Source organism: Pristiophorus japonicus, chromosome 24 (assembly GCF_044704955.1).
Source record: "Pristiophorus japonicus isolate sPriJap1 chromosome 24, sPriJap1.hap1, whole genome shotgun sequence".
Lineage (NCBI taxonomy): Eukaryota > Metazoa > Chordata > Chondrichthyes > Pristiophoridae > Pristiophorus > Pristiophorus japonicus.
In genome coordinates, this window is record NC_092000.1 from 16,715,295 (window position 1) to 16,733,813 (window position 18,519).

Sequence of the window (18,519 nt, forward strand, 5' to 3'; positions counted from 1 at the left end):
TAAACCTTCCAGCAACCACCTTAAAACTATGCCCCCTCGTAATAGAAACATGGCATCTCCAACAGTGCAGCGCTCCCTCCGCACTGCACTGGGAGAGTCAGCCTAGATTTGTGCTCAAGTCCCTGGAGTGGGGCTTGAAACCACAACCTTCTGACTCAGAAGTAGTAGCAAGCCAAGAAGGCGGCCAAGGATGGGACCTGGGGCACAGACAAGGTGTGGGAATGGAAAGAGATATGCTGGACTGGGACAGATAAGAGTGGGACAAAGCAAAAGCAGTGCCAATAGTTACAATAATAGTGATCAAAGGGAGTAATGAAAATCAATGACCATCAACTGAGTAACTTAAGAATCTACCAGAATTGGGGGTTCTCTCGTTGGTCCTAAACACACCATATAGAAACAGAGAAATCTACAGCGCAGAAGGAGGCTATTCTGGCCCATCGTTTCCATGCCGGCCGATAGAGCCGCACGGCCCTCGGTCAGCAGCCCTAAAGGTTACATATAAACCTATGAACAATGACGGAAAGGTAAAGAGCACCCAGCCCAACCAGTTCGCCCCACACCACTGCAACACCCCTTATACTAAAACATCTACACTCCACCCCAACAGGAGCCATGTAATCTCCTGGAAGAGGCAAAAACCAGATAAAAACCCAGGCCAATTTAGGGAGAAAAAATCTGGGAAAATTCCTCTCTGACCCATCCAGGCGATCGAAACTAGTCCGGGGATCATCCTGGCCGTATTCTATTCCCTGCAGTACTTACCATTATATTCTGCGCCAACCAACTAAAGGTCGTCTAGTCTAATCCCAATTACCAGCTCCAGGTCCGTAACCCTGCAGGTTGCTGCACTTTAATTGTCCATCCAACCATCTCTTAAAAGTGGTGAGAGTTTCTCCATCCACCACTCTTCCAAGCAGCAAGTTCCAGATCCTTACAACCCTCTGCGTAAAGAAGCCCCCCCTCAAATTCCCTCTAAACCTTCCAGCAACCACCTTAAAACGATGCCCCCTGTAATAGACCCCTCCACCAATGGAAATAGACCCTTACTATCCACTATGTCCAGGCCCCTCAATATTGTGTACATCTCAATGAGGTTTCCTCTCAACCTCTTCTGTTCCAATGAGAACAAACCCAGCCTATCCAATCTGTCCTCATAACTAAGATTCTCCATTCCAGGCAGCATCCTAGTAAATCTCCTCTGCACCCTCTCGCGTGCAATCACATCCTTCGTATAATAGGGCGACCAGAACTGCATGCAGTACTGCAGCTGCGGCCTAACCAAAGTATTATACAATTTAAGTATAACCTCCCTGCTCTTGTATTTTATGCCTTGGCCAATAAAGGCAAGCATCTATTCATGAACAGATGAATAGTGTTCATCTACACTATTAAGTAGCCTACCGCTTAATTTGCATACCCTTTCCTTATTAGCCCTCCGAAAAGTGCAACACCGCACACTTCTCTGAATTAAATTCCATTTGCCACTGCTCTGCCCACCTGACCAGTAGATTGATATCCTCCTGCAGCCCATGACTTTCCTCTTCATTATCAACACACAGCCAATTTTAGTGTCGTCTGCAAACTTCTTAATCATACTCCCTACATTCAAATCTAAATCGTTGATATATACCACAAAAAGCAAGGGACCCAGTACTGAGCCCTACGCAACCCACTGGAAACATCCTTCCAGTCCCAAAACATCCATCAATATGGTGTCTCTCTTTCTCATACATCTCGTGCCGCTCTTTCACCAAAAGACAATCCATTTCTCTGTTGAACTTACTGACATTATTATCTTCATAGTCTGTTCACTATAGTCTGTGGCTATAAATAAACCTAAAGGGGCCGAAATTGCCCCTTTCTTTAAGAGCCTCAGAGAGGCGGCCACGGATCGGTAATGACTCTCCGCCTAGTCGGTGCAAAGTAAGGACCATTTTTAAAATTGCCCTACCTGGGTTTAGCAGCCACCTGTGCTGCCGCTTCATTGGGCACGTGCGGACCCCCCCCCCACCGACTGACAGGAAGCTGTGTGTGCCTGGGCGGTGTGTCCACCCTTAAAGGGGAGGGCGCACTGCTACAGACGCCATTTTATTTTGTCGGCGGACTGCAGCCCGACACTCCCTCTTGGGTGCCAGGCCTCCGGCCCGGCCGAAACCCTCCCTGGTGGCCCAGTGGACCAAACTAAACCCCATGCAGAGTTTGCAGCGGCTCTCCCTTTTAACTGAAGGGAAGGGACCTGGTGACGTGTCATCAGCGACGTGACATCATCAGAGCAGCGCACTGGAAGGGGCGGCCGACCCGACCGAAGGCCACTTCCACTCCGCATTGCCGGGAACACCGGCCCACTGGAAGAAACATTTCTGAGATCTGAATTTCTGTCGGATCTCTGCCCCATGGATTGGGACGGAGAAAACCTTAAAAAAAAAAAGTGAGTGCGCCCCGTTTGGGGCGGGGCTCATTTTCGGCCCCAAACTGTCTGTTCACTTCCCCTCAGTTAGAATCTTAAAACCTTCTCCCGTGTTTTTTTTTGCTCATAACCGCACAGATCAATCGATACGTTAAACAGAGCCCCTTGGTTTTTTTTTTTGCTGGTACAGCTCACTCAAAATTTTGAAATCTCACCTCCAGGATATCCCGAACCTCGCACTGCGACTCAAGTTTATCCAGCTTGAGCTGAGCGGTTCCCACAACTCGGTCAGTCTTGAAAAGCCCCCTGTTGAGGTAGGAAGGAACACTATTATTTCCCTGCTACAAGCACAGCAACAGCGCACACACACACAATAATTTCACACTGGAGCTGCAGCCCTTGGGTAAGCTCCGTCAGTATGGGGAGTTGGGGTTGACTGAGGGACTTATAGCTTTCACAGCCTCGCGACTTTGCTCTGGCTGGTAACCCAGAATGGAGTTACTACACTGGTATAGTATACCATCTACCATCAGCAGGCCGGGGCCATTAGAGGGGGCAGCGTGTGGCGGCATACCATTGCAGGGAGCAGCGCGTGCTGCTGCAGGAGGGAGACGGTTGACTGCAGTGCGGGCAGGTACAGCAAGAGCGACGAGGTCAGGGCGAAGGAGCGGCAAGGGTTCGTAGCGGGATGTGATCGAGGCCCAGGAGAGGCGAGAATTCAGGTCCCAGAAGAGGCCAGGGGCCAGGGGCAGCACGGGCCAGCCCACACTGTGATATGTGTGCGCACTATGTCCGTGCAGCAGAGCTGGTCTCCAGTTGTCTTGGTCAATCCTCGTCACTGGACCAAGAGATAGTCCTGTCAAGCCACTCCATGTTAAAAAAAATCCACGCACAGGCATCTTCCACCCTTCAATATGTAGTTCGGGATCCGGAATATTAGGTCCTTCATTGAAACACCTGTAAACTCATCCCTTTTCGGCGTGAAAGCAAGTCATCCTCGCTTCGAGGGACTGCCGATGATGATGATACTATAGTACTTAGTTGGGAGGTAGGAGACAGAGAATAGGGATAAAGGGATTGACAGGGATGTTCCCCACAGATCTTTACAGGGGCCTCAGCTTTTCACCATTCTGCATTGCACCCCCTCTAAGGCCAATATATCCTTCCTGAGGTGAACGCAATGCTCCAGACAGGGTCTGACCAAGTCTCCACAACTGAAGCAGGACTTCCTTTGTATTCCAACCCCCTCGACAAAAGCCCACATTCCATTACCCTTTCGGATTAGGACGGGTGTGCGGTCTTTTAGTGATTTGTGTTCTTAAACACCCGAATCTCTTTGCTCCTCCACAATTTCTAGTCTCTTGCCTTTGCCAACGCACCCCTGGCTGACCTCCCACATTCTACTCTACGTAAACTTGAGGTCATCCAAAACTCGGATGCCATGTCCTAACTCGCACCAAGTGCCGCTCACCCATCACCCTCATACTCGATGACCTATATTGGCTCCTGGTCAAGAAACGCCCCATTGGATGTTGAGGGCCAACTGAAACTCTCAAGACCGAAATCAAGAGATTTTTGTTAGGCAAGAGATATGGATCAGGAAGGCGGAACAGGCTGGAGGTGCTGAAGGTCTACTGTCCCCATCGCTGGTGGCTACTGCTTTACTTAACAGTGGCAATAAAAAGAAAAGACTTGCATTTATATAGCGCCTTTCACGACCACTGGGCGTCTCAAAGTGCTTTAAAGTCAATTAAGTACATTTTGAAGTGTAGTCACTGTTGTAATGCGGGAAACGCGGCAGCCAATTGGCACACAGCAAACTCCTACAAACAGCAATGTAATAACATAAAAAACAGATTATCTAGTTACGTTGTTTGAGGGATAAATATTGCCAGGACACCGGGGTTAACTCCCCTGCTCCTCTTCCAAGTAATGCCGTAGATCTTTTACGTCCACCTGAGAGGGCAGATGGGGTCTCGGTTTAACGTCTCATCCGAAAGACGGGAGGTTGGTGTTAAGGATGGCAGTAATGGGATGGGAGCGGGCGAGTGCATCAGCTTACTCACCCGTCTACCAATTTTACTTCTTTAAAAAAAAAAAGTACAGGCAGAAAACAAGCTGACTTCACAATGACACGATCCTAATGTTAAAAACAGGTCACAGGCATGTCAAATACAGCCAGCATTGTAGGGGCGGAGGAGAAAGGGAGTAAGGAAGAGGTATTTCAGGCTTTGTAACATGGCGCCCCGCTACAATTCAGCCAGACTTCACACCCTCTCCTTCCCCTGCGAGAAGCCCGAATCGTCAGTGGACCAAAATGTACGCATGCTTTAATATGGCTTTAAAGAAAAATGGAATGCGCGAATTGATTTTCACAGCCTGTACCAACAGTGTGGATGGATATATTATCTGCTATATATAGAAGTGGATTCACTGTATTGGGCCATTGCAGCACAGTTGCTGCACTCATACGCCTCCTTGTGGCTGGTTTCAGAACATCACCATCTCCCTTGGCTGGAGAAAGTTCTCGAACACAGAATGCAGTTCAGAACCTCTCTTTAGTAAAGTATAGCATTAAAAATAAATCCATACCCTTTATGGAGTATCTCAAACTTAATTCCTTTGGTTTGCACCACCCGTTTGAATGCTCGATGACCCCGGTTGATGTTCAGCTTGAACTGCTCTTTAAATTCTGGGAGACAGAATACAAAAAAGTGAGATTATAGTAGGGCCCACTTAATGAATCACCTTTCATCAGTACAATATGCCTTGAAGCAGACTGTTGTGTTAAATGTTGCCATTGTCCCTGCTGCTACTGTTGTTTTCAAGCAGTGCAGCATTTTTCAGTATCACAGCGGAATGGCGAGTGATTGTGCCATTGCATATCCCGCCCGTGGTGATCCCTGCCCCTCCGCTTTACTGCTGCCGTTCAGTCTCAGTGGCTGCCCAACCCCATCGCTCACACCGAACCTGGCTCCTTGCTCACTCCACACCTGGCCACACCAGATCCAGCTGCTTGGCCCACCTCCTCCTTCAACTACCACAGCAGCTGAAAACCGGATGAAATCCCCACCGCCACCAGCCCCCCACAACAATCTGAAAAGACTATACAACGTCTTTCACAACTTTGGGATGCCCCAAAGCGCTTTACAGCCAATTAAACATCTTTTGAAGTGTAATCACTGTTGTGATATCGGAAACTCATCAGCCAATTTGCACACAATAAGATCCCACAAACAGCAATGAGATAATGACCAAATCATGTGCTTATTAGTGCTGTTGGTCGAGGGAGAAATGCTGGGCAGGTCACCTGGGAGAATGCCTCTCCACTTCTTAAAATACTACCGTGCGTGGGATCTTTTACGTCTAACAGAGAGCAGACTGGGCTTCGGTTTAAAGTTTCATCCAAGAAACAGCACCTCCGACAGTGCAGCTCTCCCTCAGCACTGCACTGGGGTGTTGGCCTGGATTTTGTGCTCGAGTCTCTGGAGTGGGACTTGAACGCACAAGCTTCTGACTCAGAGGAGAGTGCTGCCTACTGAGCCATGGCTGACCACTTGTGATCCATGCTGACCACTTCGAACGGACAACATAAGCATGACCACCACAAACCAGTAAGTAAGGTAATAGCAGGTTTGCTAGTTCACATGGCAGCCGTCCTCTGCCCCACCTACCTGGACAGTTTGTATTTTTCACCACATTGGTTTTGTCTCTCTGTGCTTCTTCCTGTGGAACAAAATAGAATGTGCTCCATAACTGCAGCAGTACACAGGTTATAAAGGACAAAGGCGTGAACCAGTTAGCATTGAAATTGTGATGAGGGCCGATGGTTCTTATAGAACCCAAATGGATCATTACATGTGAAAAGGTTAAAACATCCGCTAAACTGAATTAGGATTAAATTTAAGACAGTAATACGCATTTATATAGCACTTTTAAAAGGTAGTAAAACATCCCAATACGCTTCACAGGAGTGCAACCAGACAAAACTTGTCACCGTGCCACATAGTGATTAGAACAGGTGACCAAAAGCCTGGTCAAAGAAGTTGGTTTTAAGGATTGACATAAAAGGAGAGCGAGGCAGAGATGTTTAGGGAGGGAATTCCAGAACCTAAAAGGCGGCCCAGGCAATTGAAGGCACGGTCGCCAATGGTGGAGCGAAGGAAGTCGGGTATGCGCAAAAGGCTAGAATTGGAGGAGCACAGAGTTTTTGGGGGTTGTAGGGCAGGATGGAGGTTACAGATCAAGAGCGAGGCCCTGGAGGGATTTGAAAACAATGAGGAGAATTTTTAAAATCAGGCGTCACCGGACCGGGAGCCAATGTAGGTCAGCGAGCACAGGAGTCTGTGCCACTTTTCCCATCGAGATTGTCTCAATCTTTCAAAGTGCTTTGTTCGTCATTATTCCCACTAGTGCTCCGTTCCTGGTTTGTCTCCTCTTGCTATTCTCTCTCTTCCCCCATGTTGAGCTCTCTAATATGATCAGCGAACTGCACATGGCCCAACATTCAATGGAACCCGACCCATTATATCACTATGTTAAACTGCAAGAAATTGTGAATTGGAAGAAATAACTGGAGACCAAAAAGTCTCTTCAGACTGGTGTTAGAATTGAAGGATTCGTTCCAGGGTACAATAGCTAAAGCGACTGGAACAGCATGAACATTAATAACATAACGGGCAGCTCCAAACATCTGAAGGCCAAAAATGGCCTGTCTGACTCCAACCTCAGGAGGATGGATTTTCAGAAAGTATTAAACAGCAAAGACATGTGAAGGGCAGGGTTTTACCTCAGAATGGAGATAAAGGACTCGAAAGGCCATTTGGGCACCCCCAGTTTGGTAAGAGCCCTTATAGGTAAAAGGTCCTGTCCATCACATTCTTTTCCCCCCACCCCCCCCAGGCCCACCCCTAAAAAGACAATAAAAGGGATGTCTAAAGTGCTTTTCAGCGCTGACGGTGAAGTTAAGAACTGTTCGTGCCACTAGCCATCTGTTCGATCGGGTCTAACAACAGCTACTTGTCATGGTCGTATGTTTACGATGTCTATCCTGATTGTGTGTTGTGTTTGACTATATTTGAACTTCCGATCCTTTAAATAAAATGCCTTATAACCCCCAAGACCTTTTGGGTATCTGTGTGTGACTTGTGACCCTAATCTTACAAAGTACAGATTGGACCTCCCTAGTCCAGAAACATCCGTGGTTCGGCATTAGTTGGGCCTGAGGTCGAGGAGGGTGAATTTGTTTTTAAAGTTTTGATTGACTGGAGCGGCTGTCAGTCAGCGAGTGTGTTCGGCGATTGGCTGGAGCGGCTGTCAGTCAGTGAGTGTGTGCGCGGGTGCTGAGGGAGCTGCCCACAAGCTGCACACGCACATGCACACACACGAGCCCGTGCGCTGTCGACAGGTGACCTCACAGGGTTCAGAAAATTCTCTGTTCCGGCACTGGTCGGGTCCCGGACCAGAGAGGTCCAACCTGTACTTCATAATAAAGGCTGTAAACCACTTCATGGGATGGTCTTTTCACATCACTTTAAAAATAAGTATGCTTCTGACTGGAACACACTTCAGCAAGGCATAAAACTGTTAAATTCCTTACTTCCCTTCCACCAAAATTATGCAGGCTTCTAAATCAAAGCTAGCTCATCACTGGTTCCTGAGTTACCTTGTCTGCTATCTATTCTTTTCAATCTGGATGGTGTCCAGGGCTTTGGCCCTTCACCTGAATTCCCAACTGGCTGAGCCAATGTGCATCAACCTGTGTGCATAACATAAGAAATAGGAGCAGGTGTAGACCATTTTGCGCCTCGAGCCTGCTCCGTCATTCAATCAGATCATGGCTGATCTGATCTTGGCCTCAGCTCCACTTCGTTGCCTGCTCCCCATAACCCTTGAATCCCTTATCATTCAAGAATCTATCTATTCAATGACTCCGCCTCCACAGCTCTCTGGGGTGGAGAATTCTAAAGATTCACGAGCCTCAGAAGAAATTCCTCCTCACCTCTGTTTTGAATGAGTGACCTCTTATTTTGAAACTATGCCCCCTAGTTCTAGATTCCCCCACGAAGGGAACATCCTCTCAGCATTTACCTTGTCAAGCCCTTTCAGAATCTTAAGTTTCTAAACTCCAATGAGTACATGCCCAACCTTTCTTCATAAGACCACCCCTTCATCCCAGAAATCAACTTAGTGAACCTTCGCTGAACTGCCTCCAATGCAAGTATACACCTCCTTAAATAAGGAGAACAAAACTGCACGGAGTACTGCAGGTGTGGTCTCACCAATACCCTGTACAGTTGTAGCAGGACTTCCTTACTTTTATACTCCATCCCCCTTGCAAACAAGGCCAACATTCTATTTGCTTTCTTAATTAAGTGTAAAGGTTGTACTTACCGTGTTTGGGAAGGCAAATTCAAACTTGACAAAGGCATCGAGATCATTCGCTGAGACACCTGAACACAATATTAATGGTCATTGTTTGTACAGCTGGTGTCCAGCACGGTAACACAAATTTTATTCTCTTCAAAAATATAATTATCCCCATGCAATGTTCCCCCAATCTTATTTATTTTGGGAGTGTGCGGCCCCTTTAACAGGCTGCGTGGCCCGAAGTTTTGCTCATGCGCGAAATTTCACATTTAGAAAGCCGCAGGCAGCTGCATGGCTTTGGGGGGGGGGGGGGGGGGGGAGAAAAGAGTTGCCCCTATATCCAGTCAGCCGAGAGGTAGTGGCACCAGCTGGAGACGGCAGCTCAGCCATCAACACCGCTCAATGGAAATACTGCGTGAAATTGAGCTCCTGCTTTCCCTTCCTTTCCCCACATGTGCGGAGGGAGTTGGTGAAGAAAGATTCTCACAGAAACAGTAGCGAGTCTGTTCGCGATCGCATGCAGTGAGAGATTCAGAGCGGGTGCTCACCGCCTTACAAGCTCCACCAGCAGTGTGCTCGGGCCTTGTTTGTGTGAAAATAGACTGAATGGGAGGGGAAAACGGTTGTACTGAATTGAATAAAATAAAGTAATCGAAACAACCTCTGCTGTTTGCCTTCCGTTAGCTGGCTGCCTGCGTCTAACACTCTGCAGAGCCAAGAGCTAATTCGAGTGCTAGCTGCTTCGGCATTTAGTGACATTTCCCACTCTCGTGACCCAACCTGGACCCCTGCATCTAGAGCAAGTTACAGGGTTGCAAGATCGGCAGCGTATTTCACACTACCTGAAGGAGGCAGCAGGTTGATTCCTTTGACGATAAAGAGGATCATGTCGCAGTTTGTGAGGTTGGGAAATATCCTGAAACAAAGCAAAAAAAAAATGCAGACGTTGAAACGTGGGTTAGTGCATCAGCACGGCTTGACTGCAGATTAATGACCTCTGGATCTGAAGGTTAAGGCTTCACACCGGGACCCGATTGCGGAATTACATTGGATGCTCCAGTGTGGGAGCGCTGCGTTGTTGGAGGTGCAGTCATTCGAAAAAATGCTAAACTGAGGCTCCCGTCTGCCTCTTCCAGTTTGTTGAGGTAGACGCTAAAGATCCCTCGTCACTACTTGAACAAGGACAAGGAGTCCACATCCTTACCTCAATAAGATACCAAAAGACAGGTTTAATCGGATATTAATTTTATTGCGGGATGTTGCGTGCGCAGAATGGATGCCATGCAACAGCCGCTGCACTCTAGAAAGTAACACACCCCCTGAGCTGTTTCGCACTGATAACAGTTGCATTTATATCGGGCCTGGTTAATATTTTTATGTACAATATTGTAATATATGCATCCGTGAGTATGCTCGCAGGTTTGTGGAGCTGTTGCATTGTGAGTGGCTTAGCCAGTCACGTGATGTTCACAAGACTCAATAAAACCCCAGCCAGTTGGGTCTTGGTTATTCACGATGAGGTATGCAGTTGTGAGCCCGGTGGATGAACTGGTAATGTGTAGTGTGATTGTTAAACCTTTATTAATGAACCAACTAGTTCCTAATTGCAATGTGTTGCTATGAACTCTTAACCCATGAACCCATGAAGCAAATACAACAAAACTAAGCAGCCTACTGCATCAGTATTACTATCACTGTACATGTATTTTTAAATGCAAGGATTTTACATGCACAGCTGTCCCAAATATAGCCAAGTTCCAGCACATTGGCTCACTTGTATGGTCGAAACACTCAGTCCCCCCTTACAACGATTCGATAACTTTGCACCCCACCCACCCCCCAGAGATTTAAAGTAATCATTAAAAAGAAAAGACAGACTTGCATTTACATAGCACCCGATCCTACGAGAAACAATTCAAAGCACTTCAAATAAATCACTTTTGAAGTGCAGTCACTGTTGCTTTGCAAGCAAAGCCAACACACAATCCGGCAAACAGCAATGTGATAAATGACTGGTTCCTGCATCTGTTTTTTGTAGCATTGGTCGTTGGAGGAATGTTGGTCAGGATACCGGGAGAAAGGCCTGCTCTTTTGAATAGTGTCGTTTGATCTTCAACATCCTCCAAACCCAGAGAGACGTCAGTTTAACATCTCTGCCAAAATACAAAATGGATGCTGTCCAGGCTGCATCAATGTGTCGGTTTAGATTATTTAATCCAGGGCTGGAATAGGATTTCATGTACAGTTGCAGCATCGAAAATCCGGAATTTTGGAATCCGGAATCCGGGCCAATTGGTGGCACGGTCGTCCAGAATCTGTAAAATGTTCCGGAATCCGGACACGCCGACATGGTCGGCCTCACTCCCCTTACCTTGGGGCCTCCTCGCCGGCTGGCCCGAACCGCCTCCTCCGCGACGGAGCCGGCCGGCCCGAACCGCCTCCTCCGCGACGGAGCCGGCCGGCCCGAACCGCCTCCTCCGCGACGGAGCCGGCCGGCCCGAACCGCCTCCTCCGCGACGGAGCCGGCCGGCCCGAACCGCCTCCTCCGCGACGGGGCCCCGCCAGCCCGAACAACCTCCTCCGCGATGGAGCCGGCCGGCCCGAACCGCCTCCTCCGCGGGGCCCCGCCCCAAACAGCCTCCTCCGCGACGGGGCCCCGCCAGCCCGAACAACCTCCTCCGCGGGGACCGCCTCCCCCTCCCTTTCTGACGTTCTGAAATCTGGAAATACCCGAACCTGAGCTCGAGTGTTTCCGGATTCGTCACGTCAGAAAGACGATCAAAAGTCTGGAATCCGGAACGTCCTCGGTCTCGAGGGTCTTGATGCTGCATCTGTGTTTATTTTAAACTGGTTAAGCTTCCATCAAGTCACAGATAATGTAATTTCATATGTAACTGTTAAGTGCTGGCACGTTGACATCACTCAGAAATAGTCACCCTTAAGGTTTTTCAAACTGTTTATGATTGCAGAACTTAATGATGACCACAGTTGAGCCAAGCCTATTGCTCATATCTCTGCAGCTGCTACTCACTTTACCACTTGAAACGTCCTCTCCTCATGGTGGTACTTGGGTAGAGGGTAGCCCTGGGCATGTGCCTGCTTCAGGATCTCAATGTTCTTTTTACAATCGTCTGCCATTTTCTCAAATCTTAAATACAAGCACATGTGTGAAATGATTAAGCAAACTTTCCAACAGCTCAATCTTTTGACATAAACACACCGTATAGTTCACTCTCGCTGTGAAGAAATTTAACCCCTGCCCCATTCACAAGACTGTTTAAGTTATTAAATCAGAGCAGATTCAAATCTCTCCTGCCCAACTTGGGGCCGTACTGTCGAGGCTTCAGAGAGCTAGTATTTCAGTCCCACACACAAAAAAAAAATACCAGGTGCCAGAGTTTCATCAGCAACATGTGCTCAACTTAAATAGAATTTGAAAACCATCAGTGACTCCTTGGCATCAACACCTAGCTGTGAAAACAACAGCAAACCATCAACGCTGCTTAACAGTTCGATAAAATACTCCAACAAAAGCACAAAGGATTCTTCATTTACTGAATACATTTCATTCTTAATGTGCTTTATTTTTTTAAATTCCAGGATATGGGTGACGCTGGCAAGGCCAGCATTTATTGCCCATCCCTAATTGCCCTTGAGAAGATGGTGGTGAGCTGCCTTCTTGAACCGCTGCAGTCCGTGTGGTGAAGGTGCTCCCACAGTGCTGTTAGGAAGGGAGTTCCGGGACTTTGACCCAGCGACGATGAAGGAACGGCGATATATTTCCAAGTCAGGTGATGGTGTTCCATGTGCCTACTGCCCTTGTCCTTCTAGGTGGTAGAGGTCACAGGTTTGGGAGGTGCTGCTGAAGAAGCCTTGGCGAGTTGCTGCAGTGCATCTTGTAGATGGTGCACACTGCAGCCACGGTGCACTGGTGGTGGAGGAAGTGAATGTTTAAGATGGTGGATGGGGCACCAATCAAGCAGGCTGCTTGGTCCTGATGGTGTTGAGCTTCTTGAGTGTTGATGAAGCTGCACTCACCCAGGTAAGTGGAGAGTATTCCATCACGCTGCTGACTTGTGCCTTGTAGACAGTGGAAAGGCTTTGGGGAATCAGGAGGTGAGACACTCACCGCAGAATACCCAGCCTCTGACCTGCTTTTGTTCCCACAGTATTTATGTGGCTGGTACAGTTAAGCTTCTGGTCAATGGTGACCCCCAGGATGTTGATGGCAGGAGATTCGGCGATTGTAATACCATTGAACATCAAGGGGAGGTGGTTAGAACTCTCGCTTGTTGGAGATGGTCATTGCCTGGCACTTGTGTGTTGCGAATGTTACTTGCTACTTATCAGCCCAAGCCTGAATGTCATCCTGGTCTTTCTGCATGCAGGCATGGACTGCTCCATTATCTGAGCAGTTGCGAATGGAACTGAACACTGTGCAATCACCAGCAAACATCCCCACTTCTGACCTCATGATGGAGGGAAGGTCATTGATGAAGCAGCTGAAATGGTTGGGCCTTGGACACTGTCCTGAGGAACTCCTGCAGCGATGTCCTGGAGCTGTGATTATTGACCTCCAACAACCGCAACCACCTTCCTTTGTGCTGGGTATGACACCGAGCAGTGGAGAGTTTTCCCCTCCACCCCCCGATTCCCATTGACTTCAGTTTTACTAGGGTTGCTTAATGCCACACTCTCGTCAAATGCCGCCTTGATGTCAAGGGCAGTCAATCTCACCTCACCTCTGGAATTCAGCTCTTTTGCCCATGTTTGGGCCAAGGCTTTAATGAGGTCTGGAGCCGAGCGGTCCTGGCGGAACCCAAATCGAGCATGAGTGAGTGGGTTATTGGTGAGTAAATGCCGTTTGATAGCACTGTCGACGGCACCTTCCACCACTTTGCTGATGATTGAGAGTCATCATAGGCAGTCCCTCGGAATCAAGGAAGACTTGCTTCCACTCCTGAAGGGAGTTCTTTGGTGGCTGAACGGTTCAATATGAGAGTTACACCACCCTGTCGCAGGTGGGACAGATATTCATCGGGGGAAGGTGGCACTGATTTGCTACACACTCCTGCCGCTGACTGCGCCCGATCTCTTCACGCTCGCAGCGTTGAGATTCGAAGAGCTCAATGCTCTCCCAGATGCACTTTCTCCACCTAGGATGGTCTTCGGCCAGGGTCTCCCAGACATCAGCGGTGAGGTCGCACTTCACCAGGGAGGCTTTGAGGGTGGCCTTGCAACGTTTCCTTTGGATCGTTTGCCATGAAGGAGTTTCGCATAGAGCAGTTGCTTAGGGAGTCTCGTGTCTGGCATGCGAACTAAATGGCCTGCCCAGCGAAGCTGATCGAGTGTGATTAGTGCTTCAATGCTGGGGATGTTAGCCTGGGCAAGGACACTGATGTTGATGCGTATGTCCTCCCAGGGGATTTTCAGGATCTTGCAGAGACATCGTTGGTGATATATCTCCAGCGACTTGATGTGTCTTCTGTACATTGTCCATGCCTCAAATCCATACAGGAAGGCGGGTATTACTACAGCCCTGTAGACCATGAGCTTGGTGGTAGATTTGAGGGCCTGGTCTTCAAACACACTTTTCCTCAGGTGGCCGAAGGCTGCACTGGCGGAGAGGTTGAATCTCCGCATCAATGTCTTCCTTTGTTGATAAGAGGCTCCCGAAGTATGGGAAGTGGTCCACGTTGTCGAGGGCCGCGCCGTGAATCTTGATGACTGTGGGGGCAGTGCTGTGCGGCGAGGACAGGCTGGTGGACGACCTTTGTCTATCATCAGCATTATCTATCATCAGAGTAGTCAATCATCAGCATTCATATCTAAAGGCCTGTGGCATTCTGGCAAACCATATAAAATGATCTAAAACCAGCTGTGCTGTCTGAAAACCAGAAATATTCAGTTCAAGAAATCAAGCTTTATAAATTCTCAAAAATGAAATGCACTGTATCTGGGATTTCCTTACTAATTGGTTCGTTTTCTGAACAAGCTGCAGTATTGAGACGGTAGATGCTGCAGTGACACACTGGAACAGTGTCAATCAAAATGTTCAACCAATGTGCTGCTTAATATAAAACCGGCCCAGTCCATCCCGAGTCTTTGTTGGGTTTGATGAGCTCAGCCAAGGTGCCAGCGGGGACCTCAGCATCCGTAGGAAAAAAATCAAAACTAGACGGCTAGGGATTCACCTCCTGATTCAGTCCGGCAGTGGTTGACTGGAGAGCAGAATGTGCGACCTCCACTCCACCAAACACACAGTCAAAGAACCTGTACATGATCACGATCTAGCAAATTGGTCAGGTACCAGCAGAAATGTGTTTCACCCGATATTTGTGACTTCACTGGAATTGGCCCGTTAAGTGATATCTTTGCAACTCGCGCCAGACGATTAGAGATTTTATACTTTGGCAAGTGACAGACAGTCACAGGTTTATCTGCACTCACTTGGTGGTCTCCGACACGCTCCCGAGGTGTGTGTATTGCTTGGAGTACTGCATACATGTCTGTGGAAAGACACACAATGCAAGAGCATTAGTAGGCAGAGTGATTGAATGGGCTTTTCCCAAATACTTTTGTCTCCAGTAAAATCTATCTGAATTCAGTGACAGCGAGTGTGAATGTAACAGGCTGTATTGCTAACTGGAAGATTAAAACAGTACCTTCTTCACTATGGTCTGTTAGCGATGATGTGACTGTGGCAAATTCACATCTTGTATATTACAAGCAGTGCTGCTGGAAGGTGTGTTTAAGGACATAACAAATAGGAGAAGTGGGCCATACGGCTCCTTGAGCCTGCTCCGCCATTCAGTAAGATCATGGCTGATCATCGACCTCGACTCCACTTTCCCGCCTGATCTCCATATCTCTTTATTCCCTCTAGACTCCAAATATCTATCGATCCCAGCCTTGAATATATTCAGAGACTGAGCATCCACAGCTGTCTGGGGCAGAGAATTCCAAAGATTCGCAATCCTCTGAGTGAAGAAATTCCTCCTCATCTCAGTCTTAAATGGCTGACCCCTTATCCTGAGACTATGTCCCCTCGTTCTAGACTCTCCAGCCCGGGGGAAACATCCTCTCAGCATCTACTCTCTCAATCCCCCTCAGAATCTTATGTTTCAATGAGATCACCTCACATTCTTCTAAACTCCAGGAGTATAGGCCCATTCTCTCCCACCATATCGTGACCCAGCTACAAAAAAGGGATTTCAGCGTGCCATGAAGGAATGCTTCTAAAAGTTTATGGAGAGACAGGATCCATGGGATTTTATAATACGGAATAATTTCATTATTCACACACAAGTGTGGGGGCATTTTGGGGCTAGTGTTTACTTCAGTGACCTCTTGTTTAGAGAGGTGAAATAAAATCCACCAGGGGTTCCTGCTCCCGGTCACTAAGGATTTGGAATGTACTGCCTGATAGATATAGATTCAATAATAGCCTTCAAAAGGGAATTGGATAATAATTGAAGGAGAAGAAAATTGCAGGGATATGGGGAAAGAGCCAGGGGAGCGGGTGGGGGGGGGGAAAAGAGGGGAAGGAAAAGTAGGGCTCACTGGATCGCTCTACGAAAGAGCCAGCGCAGACTCGATGGGCCGAATGACCCTCCTCCTGCGCTGTACTATTCCACGTATCTATAAGTCCGAGATCCATTGTTCATAACTAAGATTCACTATAAAACAAGATGTATAGGTCACATTAGCACCTGCACCGTTTACACTGGGCAGCATAAGTTCAGGTGTGAAAACCATGCTAAAAAGTGTGATTATACACCGGATGTTAAAACACACTGAACAAATCAAAAGTCACAAAATAAATACAAATTAGATGGCGACTGAGTGAAGGGCTACGTGAATCGCTGCATTTACAGGTTCTGGTATAGTCAAACCTCTAGTGAGTACATACTCCAGACCTTTTCAAAACATGTGTAGATTCTACACGTTAATCTTGACACTTAACAGATGGAGCTGAATGAACTTAATCACATCAGAATCCCTGCCACAAATTCAATTCGAATGAGTTAAGACTGCATCTGTTTATTTTACGATTGCCGTATTATTTTAGAAAGACTGGAAATGTTTTGCCGCAGCCCCTAGCCCTGTATTACTGGCGCGGTGTGTCGTTAAGGGGTAAGCCATTTAGGACCGAGATGAGGAGAAACTTCTTCACCCAGAGAGTGGTGAACCTGTGGAATTCTCTACCACAGAAAGTAGTTGAGGCCAATTCACTAAATATATTCAAAAGGGAGTTAGATGAAGTCCTTACTACTCGGGGGATCAAGGGGTATGGCGAGAAAGCAGGAAGGGGGTACTGAAGTTTCATGTTCAGCCATGAACTCATTGAATGGCGGTGCAGGCTAGAAGGGCTGAATGGCCTGCTCCTGCACCTATTTTCTATGTTTCTATGTTACATAAGAACATAAGAAATAGGAGCAGGAGTAGGCCATACGGCCCCTCGAGCCTGCTCCGCCATTTAATAAGATCATGGCTGATTTGATCATGGACTCTGTTCAACTTCCCTGCCCGCTCCCCATAACCCCTTATTGTTTAAGAAACTATTTCTGTCTTAAATTTATTCAATGTCTCAGCTTCCACAGCTCTCGGAGGCAGCGAATTACACAGATTTACAACCCTCTGAGAAGAAATTTCTCCTCATCTTGGAATAAGGGGCCGCCCATTTAAAACTAAGATTGTCCTCTAGTTCTAGTCTCCCCCATCAGTGGAAACATCCTCTCTGCATCCACCTTGTCAAGCCCCCTCATAATCTAGAAGATCACCTCTCATTCTTCTGAATTCCAATGAGTAGAGGCCCAACCTACTCAACCTTTCCTCATAAGGTTACCTCGTACTGTTGTTTCAGCACCTCCATCAGCTGCCCGTACTGCTCCGCAGTTTTCTGGGGGACGTGCACTCCACGATGCTGCACCAACACGAAGTCCTCCTCATTCTCTGGAGGCGCCGGTACCTAGAGGTTTAAAGAGGGTCACAAACTCAAATCATTTCAACAGCCTTGTTTAAACTCCCGCCGGCCAATGCAGTGAGAGCTCCTGCCGATCTGGAACAGTGGGTCGCCAGCTGGATGTGGGAGTGGCATTCTCCACACTGGCAGACGCACGCGCTTGGCACCAAAGCCTGGCTGCCAGTTTCATCCTATTGCCAGTGGAAACACCGATGGAGTTCACCAACTTACTCGGCTTTTTTCACTTGCCTCAACTCAAGTGCTCCGTGAGGGGTCAGCCAGTCAGCAAAAGGGGTTGCTGACCGGTGGTCTTTACATTGGGGGAGGCCAAACACAGATTGGGTGACCGCTTTGCGGAACACCTCCGTTCAGTCCGTAAGCGTGACCAGAGCTTCCAGTTGCTTGTCACTTTAATTCCCCGCTCCACTCCCACTCTGACTACTCTGTCCTCGGCCTCCTGCACTGTTCCAATGAAGCTCAAGGAACAGCATCGCAACTTTCGTTTAGGCACTTTACAGCCTTCTGGACTCAACATCGAGTTCAACAATTTCAGACCTTACCCTCTGCCCCTATCTTTTTTCTTTTTCCTTCTTTTTTTAAAATAAATCCCCCACTCCCCTATTCTTTTCCTCTTTCCAGGGCAGCTGGTGATCATTCACACCCTATCTAGACTCATCTTTTGTTTCCTAACTTCTGTCATTACCATCTCATTTTTGCCCATCATCCCTTTTGTCTCTCTAATCTCTCCTGCCTTCCACCCTATCACAGACCTTCC

At 47.9% G+C, this 18,519-nt stretch overlaps 1 protein-coding gene across 4 annotated transcripts in view; it reads right to left on the reverse strand.

Moving 5' to 3' along the window:
* The window catches only part of cc2d1a (coiled-coil and C2 domain containing 1A), a 99,128-nt gene that overhangs the window by 36,639 nt on the left and 43,970 nt on the right, over positions 1 to 18,519 (reverse strand). For all 4 annotated transcript variants that reach the window (XR_011588549.1, XM_070867303.1, XM_070867302.1 and 1 more), the window contains 8 exons: positions 17,628 to 17,750; positions 15,230 to 15,288; positions 11,811 to 11,927; positions 9,622 to 9,695; positions 8,804 to 8,862; positions 6,085 to 6,136; positions 5,003 to 5,102; positions 2,626 to 2,716 (listed from right to left, as the gene is read on the reverse strand). Coding sequence is in view for 3 of the 4 variants with exons in the window: in XM_070867303.1 (XP_070723404.1) it covers positions 2,626 to 2,716; positions 5,003 to 5,102; positions 6,085 to 6,136; positions 8,804 to 8,862; positions 9,622 to 9,695; positions 11,811 to 11,927; positions 15,230 to 15,288; positions 17,628 to 17,750 (675 nt within the window). In the remaining variant the exon portion in view is untranslated. The remainder of the gene's footprint in view (positions 1 to 2,625; positions 2,717 to 5,002; positions 5,103 to 6,084; positions 6,137 to 8,803; positions 8,863 to 9,621; positions 9,696 to 11,810; positions 11,928 to 15,229; positions 15,289 to 17,627; positions 17,751 to 18,519) is intronic.